Below are 20,884 nucleotides of genomic sequence, written 5' to 3' on the forward strand. Positions count from 1 at the left end.
CCTGGTTTAACATACCCTTCCGGTTGATCAATATAAATTTCTTCATCTAGATCTCCATTCAAAAAAGTTGTTTTCACAACCACATGATGGATTAGTAGATTATGAATTGAAGCAAGAGAAATTAGTAATTGGATTGAACTAATCCGTGCCACTAGTGCATATGTGTCAAAGGAATCAATTCCTTTTGTCTAAAACCTATGGCCACCAACTAGCTTTAAACCTATTTATTGAACCATACGTAGTTAATTTTCTTTGGGGTCTTTTGATATAGGTCCAAAGTAATTAAAAATTAGACCTATTTCAAAAGTCAAAAGTCACTAAAAATTGGATCTATTTCAAAAGTAGGTCTATAAAATTGGATCTATTTCAAATTTTCTCATTTTCTTTTAAATACTCATTTACAACCTATTGATTTAGAGTCTTGTGGTAAATCCACTAACTTCCAAGTCCCATTCGATGTAATAGAATCTAATTCATCTTCAATTGCTTCTCTCCAGAATGATGCATCTGGTGAAGCGATTGCTTCATGAAAAGAAGATGGATCTCCTTCCGTATTCATATGAAGTCACGTTGGATTTCTTGTGTGGTATTCTATTAAGAATATAACACAAAGTCAGTAAAGCTTCTGACCGTATATTGTTTGGGAGTCCATAACTTATTAATAATGAGTTAACCATTTCTTTAAGATTCTATTTTTTTCTTTGGGTCCGAATCTATACATCCAGAACGTAGGAATCAAAACATTCGAAACTCAAAAATTTGATCATACGGCTAAAAACTTTTATAGCTTTCAAAAGATTTTACTTTGTTTTTTGCCGTAAAATAAAATTTTGGAAGCCCAAAATCATTTAATCCCTGAGCTTCAGATGTATAGATTAGGAGATGATCTTTTCCCATAGATCCAAGTGGACGAGTACAAGGAGTGTGAAAAGCTAAAGGTATCTGTTATCATTTCCCCGACATAAACCATGTCAAAAACAGTTTTCTGAGATTTACTATGAGGAATAAAAACGCATTCAGAATTCACCTCGTACAAATCTTGATAGTAAAATTTCAATTACTGACATGAAATAATACTAATCTTTCTTCTCCCTCCTAGAGTCTCATACTTTCTGTTTTAACCCACACTGCATTACTACATAATACTGCAAATGAATTCCAAAATTTCAAACGCAAAGCCGAGCCCTGGTAGTGCGCCGGGTACCAGGTCATGGCGGACCACAAAATTCTAGACACCCACAGTTAAAAAACACAAAAAACACTTAATACAACAGCGTTGAGCTTCTACCATAAAACAAATTGTTCAATATCAGTCTGATAAAAAACAGAACGGTTTGCAACAGCCTCCACCATCAATATGCCTTCGTACTGACATAAACTTCAATTAAGATGGCACTGCATACAAAGAAGATTGTGCATTAGGAACGCGTCAATTCAGTTAATCACCAGTAAGAAGCACAGGAAAGGGCTAGATGCGAGTAGAAATTTAGAATTATAGTCTGACTTGCAATAATAATCGACATATTCGAACTGGTAAACTAAACAAGGAAGAAATTGAGGGGTATTTAATGGAAAGAGTAGGAGAATATCAACCAATTACCACCATGTGGTTAAGTTGATAACTGTTTTCAATTGAAAAATAAAGTGTTGTACGGTCATGATCCAAATCCAATCAGAGAAGATAGTTAAATGTGATACAGATGCTTCTGTTTCATAATTCCAATCAGTTATTTTCTGACCGTTAGACCAAAAACCATCAACACATAGAAAACAAGGATGAACCACTATAAACTATCAAAGTTGACTAAAGCAAAACAACACGAAAAAATTTTTAATCAAGCAAATAGTACATACTGTATGTGGCAGTGTCAATCTGTTCAGGAAGCTCCTTTATATCAACCTCAAACCTTTCCTGAACCTGCATTTGCATACCCAATAAGTTTAAAACAACCGCAGAATTGCAATAAACAGAAGAGAACATACGAGGAAAACTAATTTCGTACATCATTTAGAACATCAGAGTCTGCTGCGGATGAAACAAACGTAATTGCAAGACCTTTGGTGCCAAACCTACCAGCTCTGCCAACCTGTCAGAATTTTGATGTGAAAGCAAGAAGTTAGATCCAAGATATATCACGAATGTGTTAGCCCTTCATTGTCATGTTAATTGTCACGATACTACGACCATCCAAACATATCTTTGAAACAGGCACAATCTAAATAATCTTATTCCATACTCAAAAATTATAATATAACACATAACATAGCAGATACACTACATATGAAGATAAATTAGCTGCTAGCCATTCACATACGAGATACAAAAGGTGTAATAGAACTGATAAATTAATTTGCATCTTACTCTATATTTATATGAATGGTGAACCACACCGCAGAAATGATCATCCATTTTGATCATCAAAATATATTTTCAATCAGGCCTCTCGTTTTCTCACTGCTACAAGTAACCCCAAAAGAAAAAACCCAACTCCTTTCTCAGTCTTCCCTTTTATGGAAAGGAACCGAAGGCAAATAATTATGTAACACAATACCCCAAAACAAAAGACAAACAGATACTAAGCAAAAGACAATACAAAAGCTAAAATTCAGTTAGACAATAAACTTATCAAACCAAGAAAATAATATCAACCTACCCTGTGTAAATAAGTGTCAGCAGAATCTGGCATGTCGTAGTTGATAACAATGTTAACACGTTCGATGTCAATTCCTCTACCGACTAAATCAGTTGCCACAAGAATCCTGTTCTGACCCTCCTTGAATCCTTTGTACCGCTTCAACCTACAAAAGAGATACAATTTAAGATTAAAAACTGAACCTCCCAAATTTAAAATAACTTGGCCAAAAAACGTTGACAGTTCAACAAGACATTAAACAAGACACAAGGGTAAGCAGGGGAGAGAGGTAGGACCAGTGGAACACAAACACCAGAAGATACCCGGAGAGAGTACCCATGGCCTTAAACTTCGATTTAAAAGTATGAAAAAGCTCGAAAGCAGAAGAGTCCTTAGGCATGCAACTTGAGAAGAAAAATTTATAAAACACAGGGCAACTATATAGAAAGAACAAAAATAGAAAACACTGAAACATTTACTTTACACATAAACATGGTAGGAAAAAACACCTAGGCAAAGCTTGTTTGCTAATAGTTTGTATCAAATTTTATAGAACGGTTACAAAACTTTGATTTTAAGATGGTAAATGACATAAACTACTAGGATCAACTAAAGCAAAAGTAGGGTAATGAAACATCCAAAATCCAATATAAACAAAGTTTGTGACAAAAAGGTGTCAGAGTAACAAAAACTACAAAATCCACACGGAATAATATGAAATAAAAATATATAGGAATTAGTAGCAAACCTTTCTTCTTGGTTCATTCCAGAATGGATGCATATAGAGGGAAAGTTACACTCTGAAAGTAACTTGTTCAGCTCAGCAGCTCTGCTAACGCTTTTGACGAAGATAACAACTTGATTGAAGTCCAATGCATCAAGGAGGTCATTCAACTTGCAGTTCTTCTCTGCCTCAGTTAACTTGATGTAGTGCTGAAATTTTAGATCACAGAGGTAAGATCCTTGTTTATTTTTATAAAGAAACAGTGAAAGGTAAGATTTATATGAATGAATAAGTGTAATCAACTAAAAGCCCACTTGAAAAATACATACCTGCACTAGACCATGCAAGGTCAACTTGGCTTCATCATCAACATATATTTCCATAGGCTGAAAGGAACAAATGTCACAGTAAATCATATTAGGGGCCTTCCTCAAGCTAATAGAATCCAGAACGAAATGAATGACGGATGCACATCTCCTGAATCAAGATTCTGCTCCATCTGTTTTGTCTCCTTGAAGATACTTTTTCTAAATCACTTTAAGCCACCGCCACTGACGCTTACAATCTATTAATAAATTTGACTGCTGACCAAAGATCATCCCAGTGGACACCAACATGAACGAGCGATCCCCAACACCACCCACCCACGCAACTGCTCTCACCCTTGACTGGAAACAACCCCAACACCCTGGACTATAAAGTTAAACCCACAAGATGACTTGCTAAAAACAAAAAAGCCAAACCCAACAAGGGAGTTAACCTAAGGAAATACTAATGCAGAACGCAAGGCACTTATCCCACTCAACTGAGAGAACTCCTAGTAGATGGCCTCCTTTGTGCCTTACTTTTGCTTTTATATTCCAGATGAACACCCTTGTCAAGCCGCAAATTCCAAATAAACGGCTGACTGTCGTGGTATCCATATAAACAAGATGCCAACGGTAAGTACGTCATGCAACCACTGGATTCGACTTAATTACAAAATCTCTCGGAGAATGTGGGATTATGAAAAAAGAGACTTCAAAATTGAAGTAGATTCGGCCATGGGACATTACATCTTGCATAAATTTCTTGCAAACCGGGCGGATGTCTTTGCTGAGTGTTGCGGAAAACATCATCACTTGCTTATCATGAGGCGTCATCTTGAAGATCTCCTGCACATCTCTCCGCATGTCTGCATTGAGTAGAAGCAAATATTAAGATGTGGGTTCACTAATGAGAGATACATGAAAAACAAAGCACAACCATAAATTCATAATAGGTAAAATCCATACCAAGTGATTCAAGCATCTTGTCACATTCATCAAGAATAAAATGCCTCACGTTTTTCAACGACAGGTCTTTATCTCTTGCCAGTGCTAGTATTCTTCCAGGAGTTCCGACAACAATGTGCGGGCATTCGTTTTTCAGTAAATCTTTGTGAAGTTTGATACTGACACCACCATAGAAGACAGCAACCTTGAGATCAGGCAGGTACGTACTGAACCTCTCAAATTCATGACAAATCTACACAGAATTCAATAGCTCATTAGTATATATAAACATGAATAGAAGCCAAAAGTTCAATGACACATTACTATCATAAGAAAAAATTCAGATCCCAAATGCACCTGGTATGCTAATTCTCTAGTATGGCAAAGGACAAGTGCAGATACTTGGCCTGCAACAGGGTCAATCTGTTGTAAAGTTGATAGAACAAACACAGCAGTTTTTCCCATCCCAGATTTAGCCTGACATATAACATCCATCCCCAGGATAGCTTGAGGAATACATTCATGTTGCACTGATGACCAAAGAAAACCGCATCGAAGGAACCATTGGTAAGTAAAACATAACGTCTCCAATCTTTTTATGAAAGTCTAAACTCTAATAGTTCTCTGAATTCAAGATTATGATAGTAGGACAAATTACCTGGAAAAAATACATCAAACTGAATTAGAACTAAGCACAGAACGGAAAGAAAAGATCTACTGAACTAGTGTATAGCAATTCAAGATGTTCAAAAATTCACCGACAAAGAAATAGATTGATAAAAATAACATAATGGAAATTCACATATACTTGTATGACCAAAACATAATCATAAATTTCACTGATAAAATAAAAAAATCTACATAACATGGTTTGACTTCCGCAAGAAAATAACAATCAAAAAGTTTAAGTTCAAGAGCTTGCCTTCAGAAGGATGCTCAAATCCAGAGTCGACAATAGCACGAAGAAGTTCAGGCTTCAAAAGGAAATCTCTGAACCCTGAACTGTGAATTCCAACATAACCCCTGCACAAAAGCAATAACAAACGTAACAAATTAGACCTAAATAATGTTAAATTGCAATCAGAATACTACTTTGTAGTCTGAATTACAGCAACCATATGCAAACAACAGGTAATACGCAATTCGCAGAAGGAAAAGGTTGAATTTTTAATTCCGATAATACCAAACAACGAACTAAAAGAAAATAGGAAAGCAAATCCATAGAATAAAAACTCACTTTTTGGGGGCTTCTCCGTTGACTTTAGCTGCGGAGTCGGGTGCCTTCTCCTCCTCTTCTTCGTAATCGACGAGCTCCTCGTCGTAGACGTCGTCCCTAGTTTCGCCCATGTTCTGCTGAGAGATAGGGACCTCCAATTAGGGGTTTTCGAAGCTCAAGTCGCAAATTAGGGCTTTGAAATTTGAATCGGAGCAATTAGGGTTTTGGAGTTATACCTGAGGTCGAATTAAGAGTGAAAGTATGGATTTTTGAAGATTCTGCAACTGAAAATGTTAGTTGAAAACGCGAATTTTGAAATTTTTGTAGTTAGAGAGAGACGAGAGAGAGAGAGGGACGAGACCTCGACGAAAGAGGAGAGCAGGAGAGAGTGTGAGAGATAGGGTTGCAGTAACCGGGAGGCGGACATATATACGTAACCACGCCCCGAAATTGCCCTTCGTGTCTGTCAATAATTGCAACAAGATTTTCTCAAAAAGAATCTTCTTTTCTACTGTTATCTTCTTTATTTGCAAGTGAGATAGGGCTGGGCAAACGGATCCTGGACCCGCGGGTCGGGACGGGTACAGGATGGGTACGGGTCTGTTCTTAATTTTGTAAAAACAGATCGGGGCGGGGCGGGCCGGGCAATTGAAGTTTTCGATTCGGGCCGGTTCCAAAAGTATAGGAACCGCGGGTACCTGGACCGGCCCGTTTGTGTTACAATGGACGGACAAGATTTAAGATATCATCCCTAGCCAATCTCAACCGTTGCTTTCAACCCTAGCCAATTCCACCTCCCGAGTTCCAGAAGCACCTTCAGACTTTCAGGGCTGGTTTGGTATTGCTGTGCTTTGAAAAAAAACTGCTGTGAGAATAAGCGGCTGTGCTGTGAGAATAAGTGGCTGTGAAAACAATCAGCAGAGTGTTTGGTAAACTTTTTTGTAAAAGTGCTTTTGAAAAAAAAAAAAGCAGTCTGATAGTTGGTCTTTTCATTAAATGAGCACTGTAGCTCCATGTGCTTTGAAAAAAAGCCAGTTTTCCAAAGCTACAAATAGCAGCTTCAGCTTTTTCCTTTGATTTCAGCTTATTCTCACAGCAGCTTCCAAAATAAGCTCTTTTTTTTCAGTTTACCAAACACCTAAAACCCTCACAGCTTTTTTTCATAAGTGCTTTTTTTTTAAGCACCTCACTCCCAAACCACCCCTCAGTCTCTCGGATTCTCAGACTCTCCCTCGACTTGCAGTGCTCACCGCCGTCGGGACCAACACAACAGCACCACCAACTCTGCCGTCGCGAAAGGGAGGTTCCTCAGCATCGAAGCCATCCAGACCGTGCAGGCATTGAAGAGGGCGCAGAAAGATCAGAGCATTTTGGGCCAAGTTTTCGATTCCAAGTTCCGGCGGTTGTTGAAGCTTGATATGATGGCTGTCCTCCGCGACCTCCTCCGCCAGAACGAGTGCATCTTGGCCCTCAAGGTTTGCTCTTGCAGTCTTACTTTCAGTTCATGTTTGTTTTCGATTCGTTTTTCCATGAATTTACCTTGAATGTCGAATTGGGTAGTCTTCAATTTCAACCAGTTGCATAATTTTGATGCAAAAAAGCTATCTTTTTGTTTTTGTTTTCTTTAATTTTGATCATATTTACATAGAATCCCAATAAACCAGTCCGACTTTGTGTTCCAAAACTCATTTTCTCTCCCTACTTTCCAGCTTTGTGATCAGTATAATGGTTTGCATGCTAGAAATGGTGTGATTGCTTTAGTTCCCTATGGTGTGATTGCTTTAATTTTGATCATATTTACATAGAAATGCTAGAACTGGTGTGATTGCTTTAGAAATGGTGTCATATTCACATAAGACTTATGCTGCACAGTTTGGTTAGCTAGACGGATTTGATAACAGTAGCAGAGCAAGTGCTGGACAAACTAAAAGTAAGGGTGCAACAGTCGGATGCTCGAACTGAGAATTAGAGAACTGGAAGATCGTTCAAGCGTATTGAAGACCATGGCTAAGGCGAAGGAAGTGCCTGCTATTACTAATGTCTGTAAGTGTTTGCATTGTGTAGATCAGTCTACGAAAAATATTCCTCTTTTGATTTTTTTCAGATGGAGTGTTTTCTTTAAGAAATTATTTAAGATGGCACATAAAAGCTTAACTGCTAAGAACCCTCTTACGATTTTTAGATGGAGTGTTTTCTTTAAGAAATTATTTCAGATGGAGTGTTTTTTTTCAGATGGATTTTTAGGCCTTTTTTTTTTAAGTATCTATGTGTTTTTAAGTTTATTTGGTTTTGTGTGTAAGAATGTTTATGACTCTCTTACGATTGCAGAGCTAAGATGAAATAAGTCTATACTGAAATTGAATAAGAGAAGAATAGGAAGCCTTGCAATTGTTGCTGTAATTTGAGTTTGAGATGTTTCATTTCTGTGTAGAATTTTGAATAACATGGTTAGAAATTGGAATTATGTAAATTTCATTGTTTCTGAATTACGACTTAGTTTTTTAATAACACGGGTGGTTTTTGAATTTCAGATGATTTCTTTCTGTAATTTGAGATGATTTCTCTTACGATTTCATTGTTGCTGTAATTTGAGTTTGAGATGATTCATTTCTGTATTACGACTTAGTTTTTTAATAACACGGGTGGTTTTTGAATAACAGTTTTACAACTTGGTTTTCTGAAATGCCAATTACAGCACTGGAATATGTGCAGTTTTTTCAAACTGCAATCTGTGCAGCAAACATTTTTAAACAGCAACAAAAAAAAAAGGACCCGTGTACCCGGACCGAACCGGCCCGTTTCAACCGGGCCGGGTAAGGTCCGGTTCTTATTTTCAGAATTGTAATGCCCGGCCCGGCCCGCCCCGTCTCCTTTAATTCCGGGTCCGGTCCGGTCCCTTCAAAAATGGGCCCGGCCCGGCCCGTGCCCAGCCCTAAAGTGAGAGATATTAGATTATATTCTTATCAAATATGAATTTGAATCATCATTATTAAGCTAGCCCACCTTCATCCCCTTTAGTATAGATAATTTCAGATGTTAAAAAAAAATCTTCTATTTCAAACATATTTTTCTTTATTTCTCTCGTGGGAGGAATTTTCTTGTACACTTACAAGTGGTAGAGTTGGTAGTTGCATTTTTTTTTTTTAATTATGTGCAGGAGAAAAAAAAAATTTACAAGACTCACATGAGACGAATATTACCCTCTATTAAAATTATTGTGATTCTTAAACTAAACACAAAAATAAAAAAGTATGTAATGCACCTATTACAATCCGTAATACATAATTGAAAAATCCAAGTTTTAGATTGATTTGAGAGAAATTGATCTAATACTAATTTGTTTTTATCTTTAATAATGATTTATGATTTTCTCGATCCAAACAAGTAAATAGCTGAGGAGTTTAGATAGAGGCCAATAATGTCATTGTACAAAGACTTGACCTTAAACCATGTACCACCACTTCCGGAACCCCTATTGGGCTTTTTTACTTGTCAGTTGTAACCTATCTCTAAAATTGCACCCAATTTCCAGCCTTTCAAGCCAATAACTCCAAACGATCCCTTCAAGATGAGACCCTCTTGTCCTAGTTTCCACTTTGTTGGATGATCTCCGTGTCGACAGCTTTTAGCTTCCAGCCACATCATCCTCAACTCAAATAAGGATTCTTGAATTAGTTGATGCCCCTGAGTTACGCCACTTACATGATTGCATTCTTTTCCCTCAAAAGGGTGAAACGAAGCTTCGCAGACACTTCACTTTGGTAACGTATCCCATGTCCGATATTTTTGAGATATGATATTTGTTGGATACTTTCGAATACTCGTTGTTTACGTATTATGGTCAATGGATACACTTTGATTTGATAGATATACGTATCCCACATTTAGGATCCTTTTCCACTTTTAAATAAGAAATTAAAAGGAAAAAATTACTAAGAGACGAAACTTTAATTGATATCTTATGAATATGAAGAGCTAACATCTAATTGAAACTATGGATACAACTCTCACACTTCTTCTATATATAAAGGGAATTAGATTTATGAACTTGAGTTTGGATGATGAAATCAAATTCTTGTGTTACCAAAATATGTTCTAAATTATATATTTTTATCTTGTGGACCAGGAATGCCCGACTTATCAATTTATCCGGTAAACTACTTGGGGCTTATGTAGCCCATGCTGAATTAATCATATTATGGGCCGGAGCAATGAACCTATTTGAAGTGGCTCATTTCGTACCAAAGAAGCCTATGTATGAACAAGGATTAACTTTACTTCCTCACCTAGCTACTCTAGGTTGGGGGTAGGCCTTGGGCTTTGGCAGTATTTATCATGCACTTCTAGGACCCGAGACTCTTGAAGAATCTTTTCCATTCTTTAGTTATGTATGGAAAGAAATAAAATGACTACAATTTTGGGTATTCACTTAATCTTGTTAGGTATAGGTGTTTTTTTTCTAGTATTCAAGGCTCTTTATTTTGGGGGTGTATATGATACCTGGGCTCTAAGCGGGGGAGATGTGAGAAAAATTACCAACTTCACCCTTAGCCCAAGTATTGTATTTGGTTATTTACTAAAATCCCTCTTTGGCCGAGAAGGGTGGATCATTAGTGTAGACAATTTGGAAGATATAATTGGTGGGCATGTATGGTTAGGTTCCATTTGTATACTTGGTGGAATCTAGCATATCTTAACCAAACCCTTTGCATGGGCTCGCTGTGTTTCTCACGTTTTCAATAAAACCTTCTTATAAAAGGATTTTAACAATATTTTCAATGATGTTAGTAGATGGTATTCGAACTGTTCTTTTTTTATTCATGTTAGCATTTCGTATAGAGGATATTATGTCAGCAATAATGTCTTTACTCATGATAAACTAAGGGGGCGTTTGTTTACCCTTCTTAGCCTTCACTGGATTGGATTGTAGTCTTGTGTTTGGTGGCTTGCTGGACTAACATTAATGGCACTAGGTGGGACTCACTTTCACAAACGGCTTCACTAGCCGGTCTTAGCGAGAGACCCCAACACCTACGGGTTTAGCTAAGACCTTCCATCATCCTTTCTCGCCTTCGTCCACTCTCGCTACATCCTTTATCGCCTTCGTCTGCTTCACTGCCCTAGGTTTATCGACCTCGATTTTCTACGGCATGGGCTTCAATGAAAGCTGGAACTTGGAAGATAAAAATTTTTTTACGGCTGGGTTCATCCATCTTAGTCTCCAATTTTTTACGACATAGACCTCGACCTCGATTTCGACAACTGTTTCATCCATCTTTGTCTTCAATTTTCGACGGCATCGACCTCAACCTCAATTTTCGATGGTTGGGTTCATCCATCTCGTCTTCCTCCACCCACCCCTTGTTGTCTGCAACTCCAATCCCTGCCCACGCCTATACCTAGCCCCACCCACCCATGTTGTTTGCAACTTCGATCCCCACCCATGGAAGAACAAGTGAAGTTGGATGGGAAAAGAGGCAAAGGGAAGAGAGAGAGGGATTTGAAAGGAAAAACTAAGGGAAGAGAGAGAATGAGCTGAACAGGAAAACTCACCATGGCTGCCATTGAATTGGCGATGCTAAGCTTAAGAAGGAAGGGTTGGGGTTTTTTGGGGGAAGGCAAGTCTCCATTTGTTGTGATTTTAATTCGAATAGTTTGTGCAACATAGGGAGCAAATGAGCGAATAAACTTGGATACACAGAGGAAAAGGGAGAAAGACGGCAGGGGAAAAAAAAAGAGGTTAGCTAGAAAGAATAATTCTAGAAAATAAGAAAAAGATAAATTAATAATAGAATATTAATAAATATATATTAAGTAAATAATAAAATATTATAGATATAGATTAAATAATATAATATTAGAATCCTACTTCTTTGTCCGATACTACACCAAACGCTTCACTAAATCAGTCCAATTTAGTCTAGTCTAAGCCAGTCCAGCTTAGTCCTTAAAGTTAGTCCAGTCCGAGATAGTTCGATGCAACAAACGCACCCTAAGATTTTTGTTTCCCCTGAATTTTGATATAATCAACATGCTCTTTTTCTTTTTCTTTTTTTTTTTGAATTTTTTAATATTTATGAATTATTAAAGATATATATGTGATAAATAAACAATTTACTAATTAATTATATCAATTTCATCAAATACTATATTAAGGTCTTCCCTATAATACTTCAAGTGCTAATGAAACTATTTTAGTGAAATTTAACTGTCTTAATTCCTGGGCGATCGCGCTGAAAATTCGGGTTCCTTTTGGATTTCCTTCTTGATCAATAACAACCGTAGCTTTGTCATCATATCGTATTATCACACTGTTGTCGCGTTTGAGTTCTTTACAAGTACGTACAATGACAGCTCGAACCACTTCTGATCTTTCTAGAGGTGTATTTGGTACTACTTCCTTGACTACATCAACAATAATATCACCAATATGAGCATATCGTCGATTACTAGCTCCTATGATTTGAATACACATCAATTCTCGGGGCCACAAAGTTCCATTACTATTAATGGGTAGCTCCGCGATTTCTTATGGGCACAGGCATCCCAGGTAATTCCGTGTTATGGTTCTTCATTATCTATATACGACCTTTTTTTCCTAGGTGCTTATTTTGTATAGGCTTTTAGTTTAATGTTTATATTCAGCGGGCATGGTTATTGGCAAGAACTTATTGAATCCATCGTTTGGGCCCATAATAAATTAAAAGTTGCTCCTGCTACTCAGTCCAAAGCCTTGAGTATTGTCCAAGAATGTGCTATAGGAGTAACTCATTACCTTCTGGGTGGAATTGCCACAACATGGGCGTTCTTCTTAGCAAGAATTATTGTAGTAGGATAATAGCTAGGAGGATTTGAAAGGCATTATGGCATTAAGATTTCCAAGGTTTAGCCAAGGCTTAGCTTAGGGCCCCACTACTCGTTGTATTTGGTTTGGTATTGCTATCGCACATGACTTTGAGAGTCATGATGATATTACTGAGGAACGTCTTTATCAGAGTATTTTTGCTTCTCATTTCAGGCAATTGGCAATAATTTTTCTGTGGATCAAATCAGGGGATCGAATTGATTATAGAAACGTGAGTTTAATTAGTCAATTTATTAGTGAACAAGGAAAAATATTATTTAGACGGGTAATTGAATGAAATAATATAAAATAAATGTAGATAACAAGTAATAGACCCCAAAGTCAATGATATTACGGGTAATTTAGACATCCAAAAATACCAATTTTGCCAAGTCATACTTAGTTATGGATATTGCTTAGTTGGAGCCTAGTCATTGGGTTTTTATTAGAAAATTTTACAATTGTAGGTTTTCGTTAATGAAAATTAAATTCAAAGGGGCATACTCATATTTTCAATAAATGGAATCATTATCTCTTGTTATGGTCCTTTATCACAAATCAAACCTTTAAAATCAAACCCATCATTTCCTTTTACTTATAAAAATAAAAAATTTGCCTCACACTCTAATCTGATTTGCTTCACGGTACAATGCAGAGATTCGAGAGCTATTCCTATCTCATTCTCGAAATTTCTAATTTCATATTTTTTTTCATTCCAAATTCCAAATTCATTCAACTTTAAAAAAAAATTACAAATTTATTGAATAAGAACAATAAGATTTGTAAATCTCTACTATTGCCTATAATTTTTATCCGTTTCTACTCTATTCTACCTCTTACTTTAGTGTTAGGATTTTTAATTTTTTTTTTCTTGATTCTCCCTGTTGAGTTTAATAATTCTTTCAATAGTATATATAACGGGATTATCATGCTATTGTTTCAAAATGTGAAAACTTGTCGAGGATAAATATGATTACATTGGATACATATTACAATATTTTGGTTAGTGATTTTATAGATACTACCCTTTTTTCTTTTACACTTTGCAAGGCTCCTCCTCACAAGAATTTCTGGCTCCACCACTTGTTATGGTTGTACTATTAAGGATGCTGGTCATGAGCTTCTTTAGTTTACCGTTGTTCCTAGTTGAAGATGGTATGATGTGGACTCCAAAATTTTATATTTGCATACTCATACAATATCTCTAGCAACATGAAATGCATTTACAATTGTTTTGTATTCTAGCAACTTGAGTTGTCAATGTGAAGTTTACTGGAAAATGGATTTCATTTTTTTTTTTCCACAAGATAACTATTCTGTTACTTAATCCGTTCATATAAAGGTTATATAAATAAAATGTGCAGAATTATGACGTATTGCCTAAAAGTTTATATAAAGGTTATATAAATAAATTGTATTCTTTTGTTCGATTTTACACTATTTTATTTCGGTCCCAAAGTTTTTCATGGATATTTCTTACTGTCATTATGTTTATACCACAGCATATTATAAATTTCGTTGTGAAAAACATGGTGAATGAGAACCTAGGGGTTATATGCAATTCACATGTGGTTCATGCTGACCATAGTGATTATGGGGCCATGGGTGAGAACTACCTTTAACTAGCTGAGTGTGCAGCATTTGCGGTCGATTTTCCGAAAACTGGAAAGACTCTTGCCTTGCCAGCACATCTAAAGCCAAAGATGTAACCAGATTTCATGGGGAAAGTGGAACACCAGACGTATAAGTCAACTAAAGTTTTGGGGCGACTATGTCGCCACATTAGAGATGCTTATGACGAAGAAGTGGCAACCTCTTCGGAGCTGAATTATGCTCCCGGTGACCTCCCATATGATATGGATCTGGAGATTCCTGGAGCTACTGAATTTTATAGCTGGTGCTTGGGAGAAAAAGTGCTCTTATGATGGCCAGCCGAAGGGTCTAATGGGGCAATACAAAGTTAAGAGAGACGAAGAGATTGTTATTGAGCATGTTTGGTCCATCCCCAAATCCAACAGCAAGAAGCAAGGGGAGCTGGAGTTGTTGAAGCAATCTTAGGCCTCGTTTGGCAGCTCAAATTGTACTGATTATTTCAAATGAGAGAGCACGCGAGAGACAAAGGGAGCGCGATGCGAGGACGGAGAGAGCGAGAGTCGACCAAACAATACCGCATTGTTGGAGTGAACAGTAATCGGGTATTTACCGTATAAAATAGGTGGGGCTGGATTATTTAATTTGGTGACTATTTAATACAAAAAAACAAACACCAAACACCTGGGTTCGTATTATTAGTTCTATCCGGTGAGTTATACGGCGTACCAAACTGTTAAGCATGTTAAACAGATAAGATCTCACAAAGAAGACAACTTGTAGAAGAAGATACATAGAGAAAAGAGAGGGAAAAATTGTATTTAATCTTCGTATATTACTTAATGAGAAAGTTATTACATGTAGGAGTATTTATAGTTCCTCTCACAATCTTAACAAACTATGCAACAGAACATGTAATCTTATTACAAGTGTCAACATCTCAACCATTCATTCTATTCATTTCATATATTCTAACATCCCCCCTCAATGTCATGTTTGGATAAACCTAACATGAGATTAAAACAATGTGTACAAAACAGAGGAGCACTTAAGCCCTTTGTTAGAATATTAGCATATTGTTCCCTAGAATTCACAAACTGCACAAGGAGCTTCTTCTTAGCAATTCTTTCTCGAACAAAGTGAACATCCACTTCTATGTGTTTTGTTCGCTGATGTTACACTGGATTGAGAGACAATGCAATGGTAGAAAGATTGTCACAAAACAACGTGGGAGAAACTGATATGGGAACTTACAAAAAAGATAGTAGTTGTTGGATCCAATCCAATTTTGCAGCAGTTGTGGACAATGCCATGTACTCGGCTTCTGTTGATGATCTGGAGACAGTTTGTTGTTTCTTTGAACTCCAGGATATTGGATTTGATCCCAGAAAGACCACAAAGCCAGTGGTAGAACGTCTATCATTCGGATCCCCAGCCCAATATGCATCACTATATGCAGCAAGATTCAAATCACCCTTAGAGTAAGACATACCAACCTTCATTGTCCCTTTTAAGTATCGTAAGATACGCTTGATTGCAATAAAATGAAAGATCATGGGTTCTTGCATGAATTGACACACCTAATGCACAAAAAATGCAATATCAGGTCGTGTAAAAGTGAGATACTGAAGAGCACCTATCACACTTCTGTATAAAGTTGGATTGTTGTATAATTCTCCATCATTCTTAAGCAACCTGTTATGTGGTAGACATGGAGTATCACAGGACTTTGAATCAAGCATCTCAGTTTTCTGCAACAAATCCTGTATGTATTTTGTTTAAGATAAAAAAAAAACCATGAGAAGTCCTTGCAATCTGAATTCCTAGAAAGTAATGCAAATCACCAAGGTCATTGAGATCAAATTTAGAAGTGAGAGAGTCAATAACTTGTTGAATAGCATCAGGACTGCTGCTTGTGATGATAATATCATCCATATATAGGAGCAATATCACAATATTAGAACCTGCTGTCTTGACAAATAATGAGGAGTTTGAGTATGTATCTTTGAACCCTATAGATGGAAAGAAAGCAGTAAATCTCTCATTCCAAGCTCGAGGAGCTTGCTTAAGACCATACAAGGATTTGTGTAGTTTACAAACCATTTCAGGATGATTTGGATCAAGGAATCCTGGAGGTTGGGCCATATAAACTTCCTCTTGAAGAATGTCATGTAAAAAGGCATTTTGCCATATAAACTTCCTCTTGAAGAATGTCATGTAAAAAGGCATTTTTTTACATGCCTTAAAGGCCAATCAAACTCAGCAGCTAAGGACAGAATGAGTCTCATTATTGCTGGTTTCACCACTGGGTTGAAAGTTTCTCCATAATCCAAGCCAGGTTCTTGACTAAAACCTTGTGCCACATGTCTAGCTTTATGTCTAGCTATAGATCCATCTGCATGCTTCTTTATCTTAAAAATCCATTTTCAACCAACCAAGTTCTTGTGTGCTGGTACAGGCACTAAACTGCATGTTCCTTGTTTAGATAAAGCACTTAATTCTTCCTTCATAGCATTCATCCAAACAGGAACCTTAAGTGTAACTTATAAGTGGATGGTTTAGTAAGATTCAAATCAATACCTCTAGAGTCTTCCACAGTAGTGAGGATGATCTTCTTCTTAACAATGCCACTCTTACTCCTTGTTTGCATTGGGTGCAAATTCAAGGATGGTACTGAAGAAATTAATTGAAGACTTTCAGGTCTAAAGTTAAGGTCTATAAGGATGTGGGAAGATAAGTGTGCATCATTAGAGACATTTGGAGGAGAAGGAAATGGATCTGAGGCAAGGTTTAAAGGATTAGAGTTTGGGATAGGTGATGTAGGAGAAGGAGAACCAATTTCAGCAAGTAAAAGTATGGGAAATTCTTGATGTGTAGAGACAGGGGTACTTGGTATTGAGGAAACAAGTTCATTGTCAAAATTAACAAATGGCTAAGGTAAAGAAATGGAAGATTGTGTATGTGTCATATCAGTTTGTTTAGCTGCTATCAATAAAGATATATATATATATATATATATATATATATGGAAACTCTTCATTGAACATCACATGTCTTGATATATAAAACTTGTGATTTGTGACTGCATAGTATATATAACCCTTATACTTGGATGCATAGCCTAAGAAGACACATTTCGTGGTTTTAGGTTGCAATTTGGAACTGTTGTAGGGTTTAAGTAAAGGAAAACATGCATATCCAAAGATATTTAAGTGAGATATCAAAGGAATTGCATCAAATAGAATTTCAAAAAGAGATTGGTTCTATAACACAGGGGATGACATATTATTAATCAAATAATTTGTAGTTTGAATAGCAAATGACCAGAATTGAGATGGTAATTGAGATGATTGCAACAAAGTTACTGTGGTTTCAACAAGGTGCCTATGTTTTCGTTATGCTAATCCATTCTGTTCAGGGGCGTAGGGACATGAAATTTTGATGTATAATACCCTTGATTTTGAGAAAGGATTGAAACCTATTGCTCACATATTCCCCACCCCCATCACTTTGTAATGTTTTAAGTGATGCAGAAAATTGAGTAAGTATAAAAGAATGAAAAGCACAAAAGATATAAAAAATATCTGATTTATTCATTAATGGAAAGATCTAACAGTATCGTGTACACTCATCAATGAAAGTGACATAGTATTTAAAACCATCTAACGAAACACAAGGTGCTGGTCCCCATATATCACTATGCAGTACATCAAAAGGTTTTGTAGCTTTATTGACACTTCTAGAATGGCAGTTTACAAAACTTGCCTTCTAAGAAGCTTTGACACATCACAGGTAAATTGTCATGACTACAGGTTATATTTTCTTTTTTATGTATTAAATAAACAATAGGATTTGATGGATGACCTAGTCGGCTATGCCAAATAGTAAAGTTAACTAGCTGACCAAGCAAAGCTGAGGGTTGAAGTTGAAATGAGTTGACAGTAGATAAGGATTTAATTGGGTAGAGACCATTACTGCACACTCCTTTGTATAGCATCCTCCCTATGGCATTGTCCTGAATCCAGAAATTGAAAGCATCAAATATCAGTCAACAATTATTATCTAAACAGATTATATGAACAGATAATAGATTTTGAGATAACTTGGGAACATATAGAACTGAATTGAGTTTAAGTGGTTGCAATGGAGTTCTTATAACAGTGTTACCAATGTGAGAAATGTTCAGACCTTCACCATTTGCAGTATGTACCATCTCATTCGAAGGATAAAGAGTGGCCAAAGAGAGATTACCAAACTCAGATGTCATATGATTATTGGCACCCGAGTCAGTCAACCACACTTAAGTATTAGAGTGATGAGAGGATATGCTAGGAACACTCTGTGAAGACTGAGAAAGAACAGTGTTCATTGCTTGCATAGGATATTGAGAGGATGATTGACCAACATGCATTGGGAATTGCTACTGAAACTATGGTTGAAACTGAGGTACTTTGTCTTTGTGAAAACAGTACTAAGTAGTATGATTTGATTTGCCACAAATGAAACACTTAGGTTTATCTCGAGGGACATTATTGCAATATGGAGCATTATGACCATATTGATGGCATAACTGACATGAAAGATAAGGGCCAGGATATCCACCATATGCAGGCATAGGAAATTGACCATGAAGACCAGGAGTAGGAACCGACAAAACATGAGTTTGAGTAGGCATATTTGGTCTAGAGTAGGCGTACTTATTACCCTGATAAAGCTTGCCCTTTCCTTTGTTTTTGTTATTATTATAAAGCTTGAAAGCATAGCTGGATTAACCAGAATTGTTCCCTTGGTAATTCCTAGAATTAGTCCCTTGATAGCTGCCAGAATTATTCCCTTGATAAGTGTACCATGGTAATGATTACCCTGATAATTGTTGCCTTGATAGTTGGTGCCCTAAGATGAACTTGCTTGAAAAGAAGGACCTTTATCATTGGCATCAACCAACATAGCAGACATGAATGGTATAGTAAAATTAGTTTCAAGAATAGCCTCATCAGCAAGCAATTGTGCTCGAAACTCTTTGAGAGAAATAACATTTTCTCGTCCTCGAATTACGCATCTGAAAGTGTTATACTTAGATTGTAAGCCATTGAGTGCTAAGATAACAATATCTTCATCCTTAAATTTCACTCCTACAACAGATAAGTAGTCTCTTGATTCTTTAATTTTCTGAAGGTACTGTGATACAATGCTAGTACCTTTCTTGATGTTCTGTGAATCAGACTTCAACTGAAACACACTTGTCTTGGATACAGTCGAGAAATGTTCCTTCAACCTTGTCCACAAATCTTTAGAACAAGAACTACCAATTACACACGAAACAGCAATAAGGGACAAAGTACTAGTAATCAATTGCATAATAACCCTATCATGCATTTTCCACACTTTATACTCATAAGTTTCAAGATTGCACGGAGAATTATCAGATTTGACATTAGAATTCGCAGAAACAGATGGTGAAAACGAGTAAGACATGGGTTTGAGCCATTAACAAAGCCCATAATTCCATATCCTTCCAACAATAATTCCATTTGAAAATGTCAATTCAAGTAATTTGCTTCATCCAATTTCACATTCACATATGAAGAAACAGAAGAAATTAAAGCAGTAATTAAAGACTGTAAAATCTAAAGTTGCGATGCAGTTACCATTTTTGTAGAAGAAAAAGAATTCTTGACTGGAGCAATCAAACAAACATCTGGTGTGCAGCAAAGAAACTGATGAAGAAGACGAAGGGTGGTCAGTCGTAGAACCACATAAACCCTAATTCTTGAAGATCGCAGAAGAAATCAGAAAGTCGCCAGAGAAATAACAACTCAAAGGAAATAAGAGGATCAAACAACTTCAATGAGGGAAGCTCCTCGATTGGGGACTTGCAAGATCTAAGCTATTGAGTAATCACGAAACTTCTAAGTACCGAAGTGTGGTATCATTTTCACTTGACTTATCTGTCTCATATGTAGATGTGGCATCTTATCTGGAAATACTTTTCTTCCATCCAAGGGTGGTATCTTTAACCGATGAAGATGCACAAGGTAATGTATCAATTTCACTTGAAGCTTACTTGTAGTTTCGGGCTTGGTCAAGTGCAATGCAAACCCTATAGTAGGAGTCTCCCAAGTCGCTAGGAGATTTGCCGAATGAGGTAACATACAAGGAAAACAATCAGACTTCCAAGCAAGCAACCTGGATCGGAGGTTCGACTTCGGCTTCTGGTTGATTGTTTTCATTCTCCTTGTGTCGTAAACAGCAACAAAGATAAGGAGAAGCAAATGGAGAAGAGATGATATGAGATACTTTTGCTTTTGAAGAAGTAACTTTCCACAGGCTTATTCTTGAACTGAGCTGGAGGGTTTTCTGGTTTCCTCCAGAGTATAAGGCCGACTCAAGAATTTGAGGGTCAAAATAAGTCCATCAAATCTAGAGTACGTTCGACCCTGATGATATAGGATACTTTTGTTGTTGACAAAGTATTGGATGTATCGACACGTGTTCTGTTATGCTTGTCTCCACATGTTTCCTTGTATCCTTCTCACATGCCTTATATGTTCCTCAGGCAGATGTGGTATCTTTTCTGGAAGCATAAGATGTTGAAGATGAGTACTCGAGAGCAATGCCAGGTAA

General features: G+C 36.8%; 1 protein-coding gene across 4 annotated transcripts; it reads right to left on the reverse strand.

The window, feature by feature from the left end:
- Positions 1-971: 971 nt before the first annotated feature.
- LOC103441510 (DEAD-box ATP-dependent RNA helicase 15-like) lies at positions 972-6,227 on the reverse strand. Of its 4 annotated transcripts, none has more exons than XM_070826950.1 (12): positions 6,063-6,227; positions 5,848-5,960; positions 5,533-5,633; positions 4,968-5,140; positions 4,632-4,863; positions 4,413-4,531; positions 3,687-3,743; positions 3,382-3,566; positions 2,655-2,799; positions 2,004-2,087; positions 1,855-1,918; positions 972-1,395 (listed from the first exon to the last, which is right to left on the reverse strand). In XM_070826950.1, exons 2-12 carry the CDS (start codon positions 5,955-5,957, stop codon positions 1,385-1,387), a joined length of 1,281 nt encoding a protein of 426 aa, XP_070683051.1. In that variant the 5' UTR covers positions 5,958-5,960; positions 6,063-6,227; the 3' UTR covers positions 972-1,384. The 4 variants fall into 4 exon arrangements, with proteins under 4 accessions (XP_070683051.1, XP_028962931.2, XP_070683052.1 ...); XM_029107098.2 differs by having other exon boundaries at positions 5,848-5,963; XM_070826951.1 differs by having other exon boundaries at positions 4,968-5,268; positions 6,063-6,200.
- Between the last annotated feature and the right edge of the window lie 14,657 nt (positions 6,228-20,884).

The sequence above is a fragment of the Malus domestica genome, chromosome 08, assembly GCF_042453785.1.
Source record: "Malus domestica chromosome 08, GDT2T_hap1".
Lineage (NCBI taxonomy): Eukaryota > Viridiplantae > Streptophyta > Magnoliopsida > Rosales > Rosaceae > Malus > Malus domestica.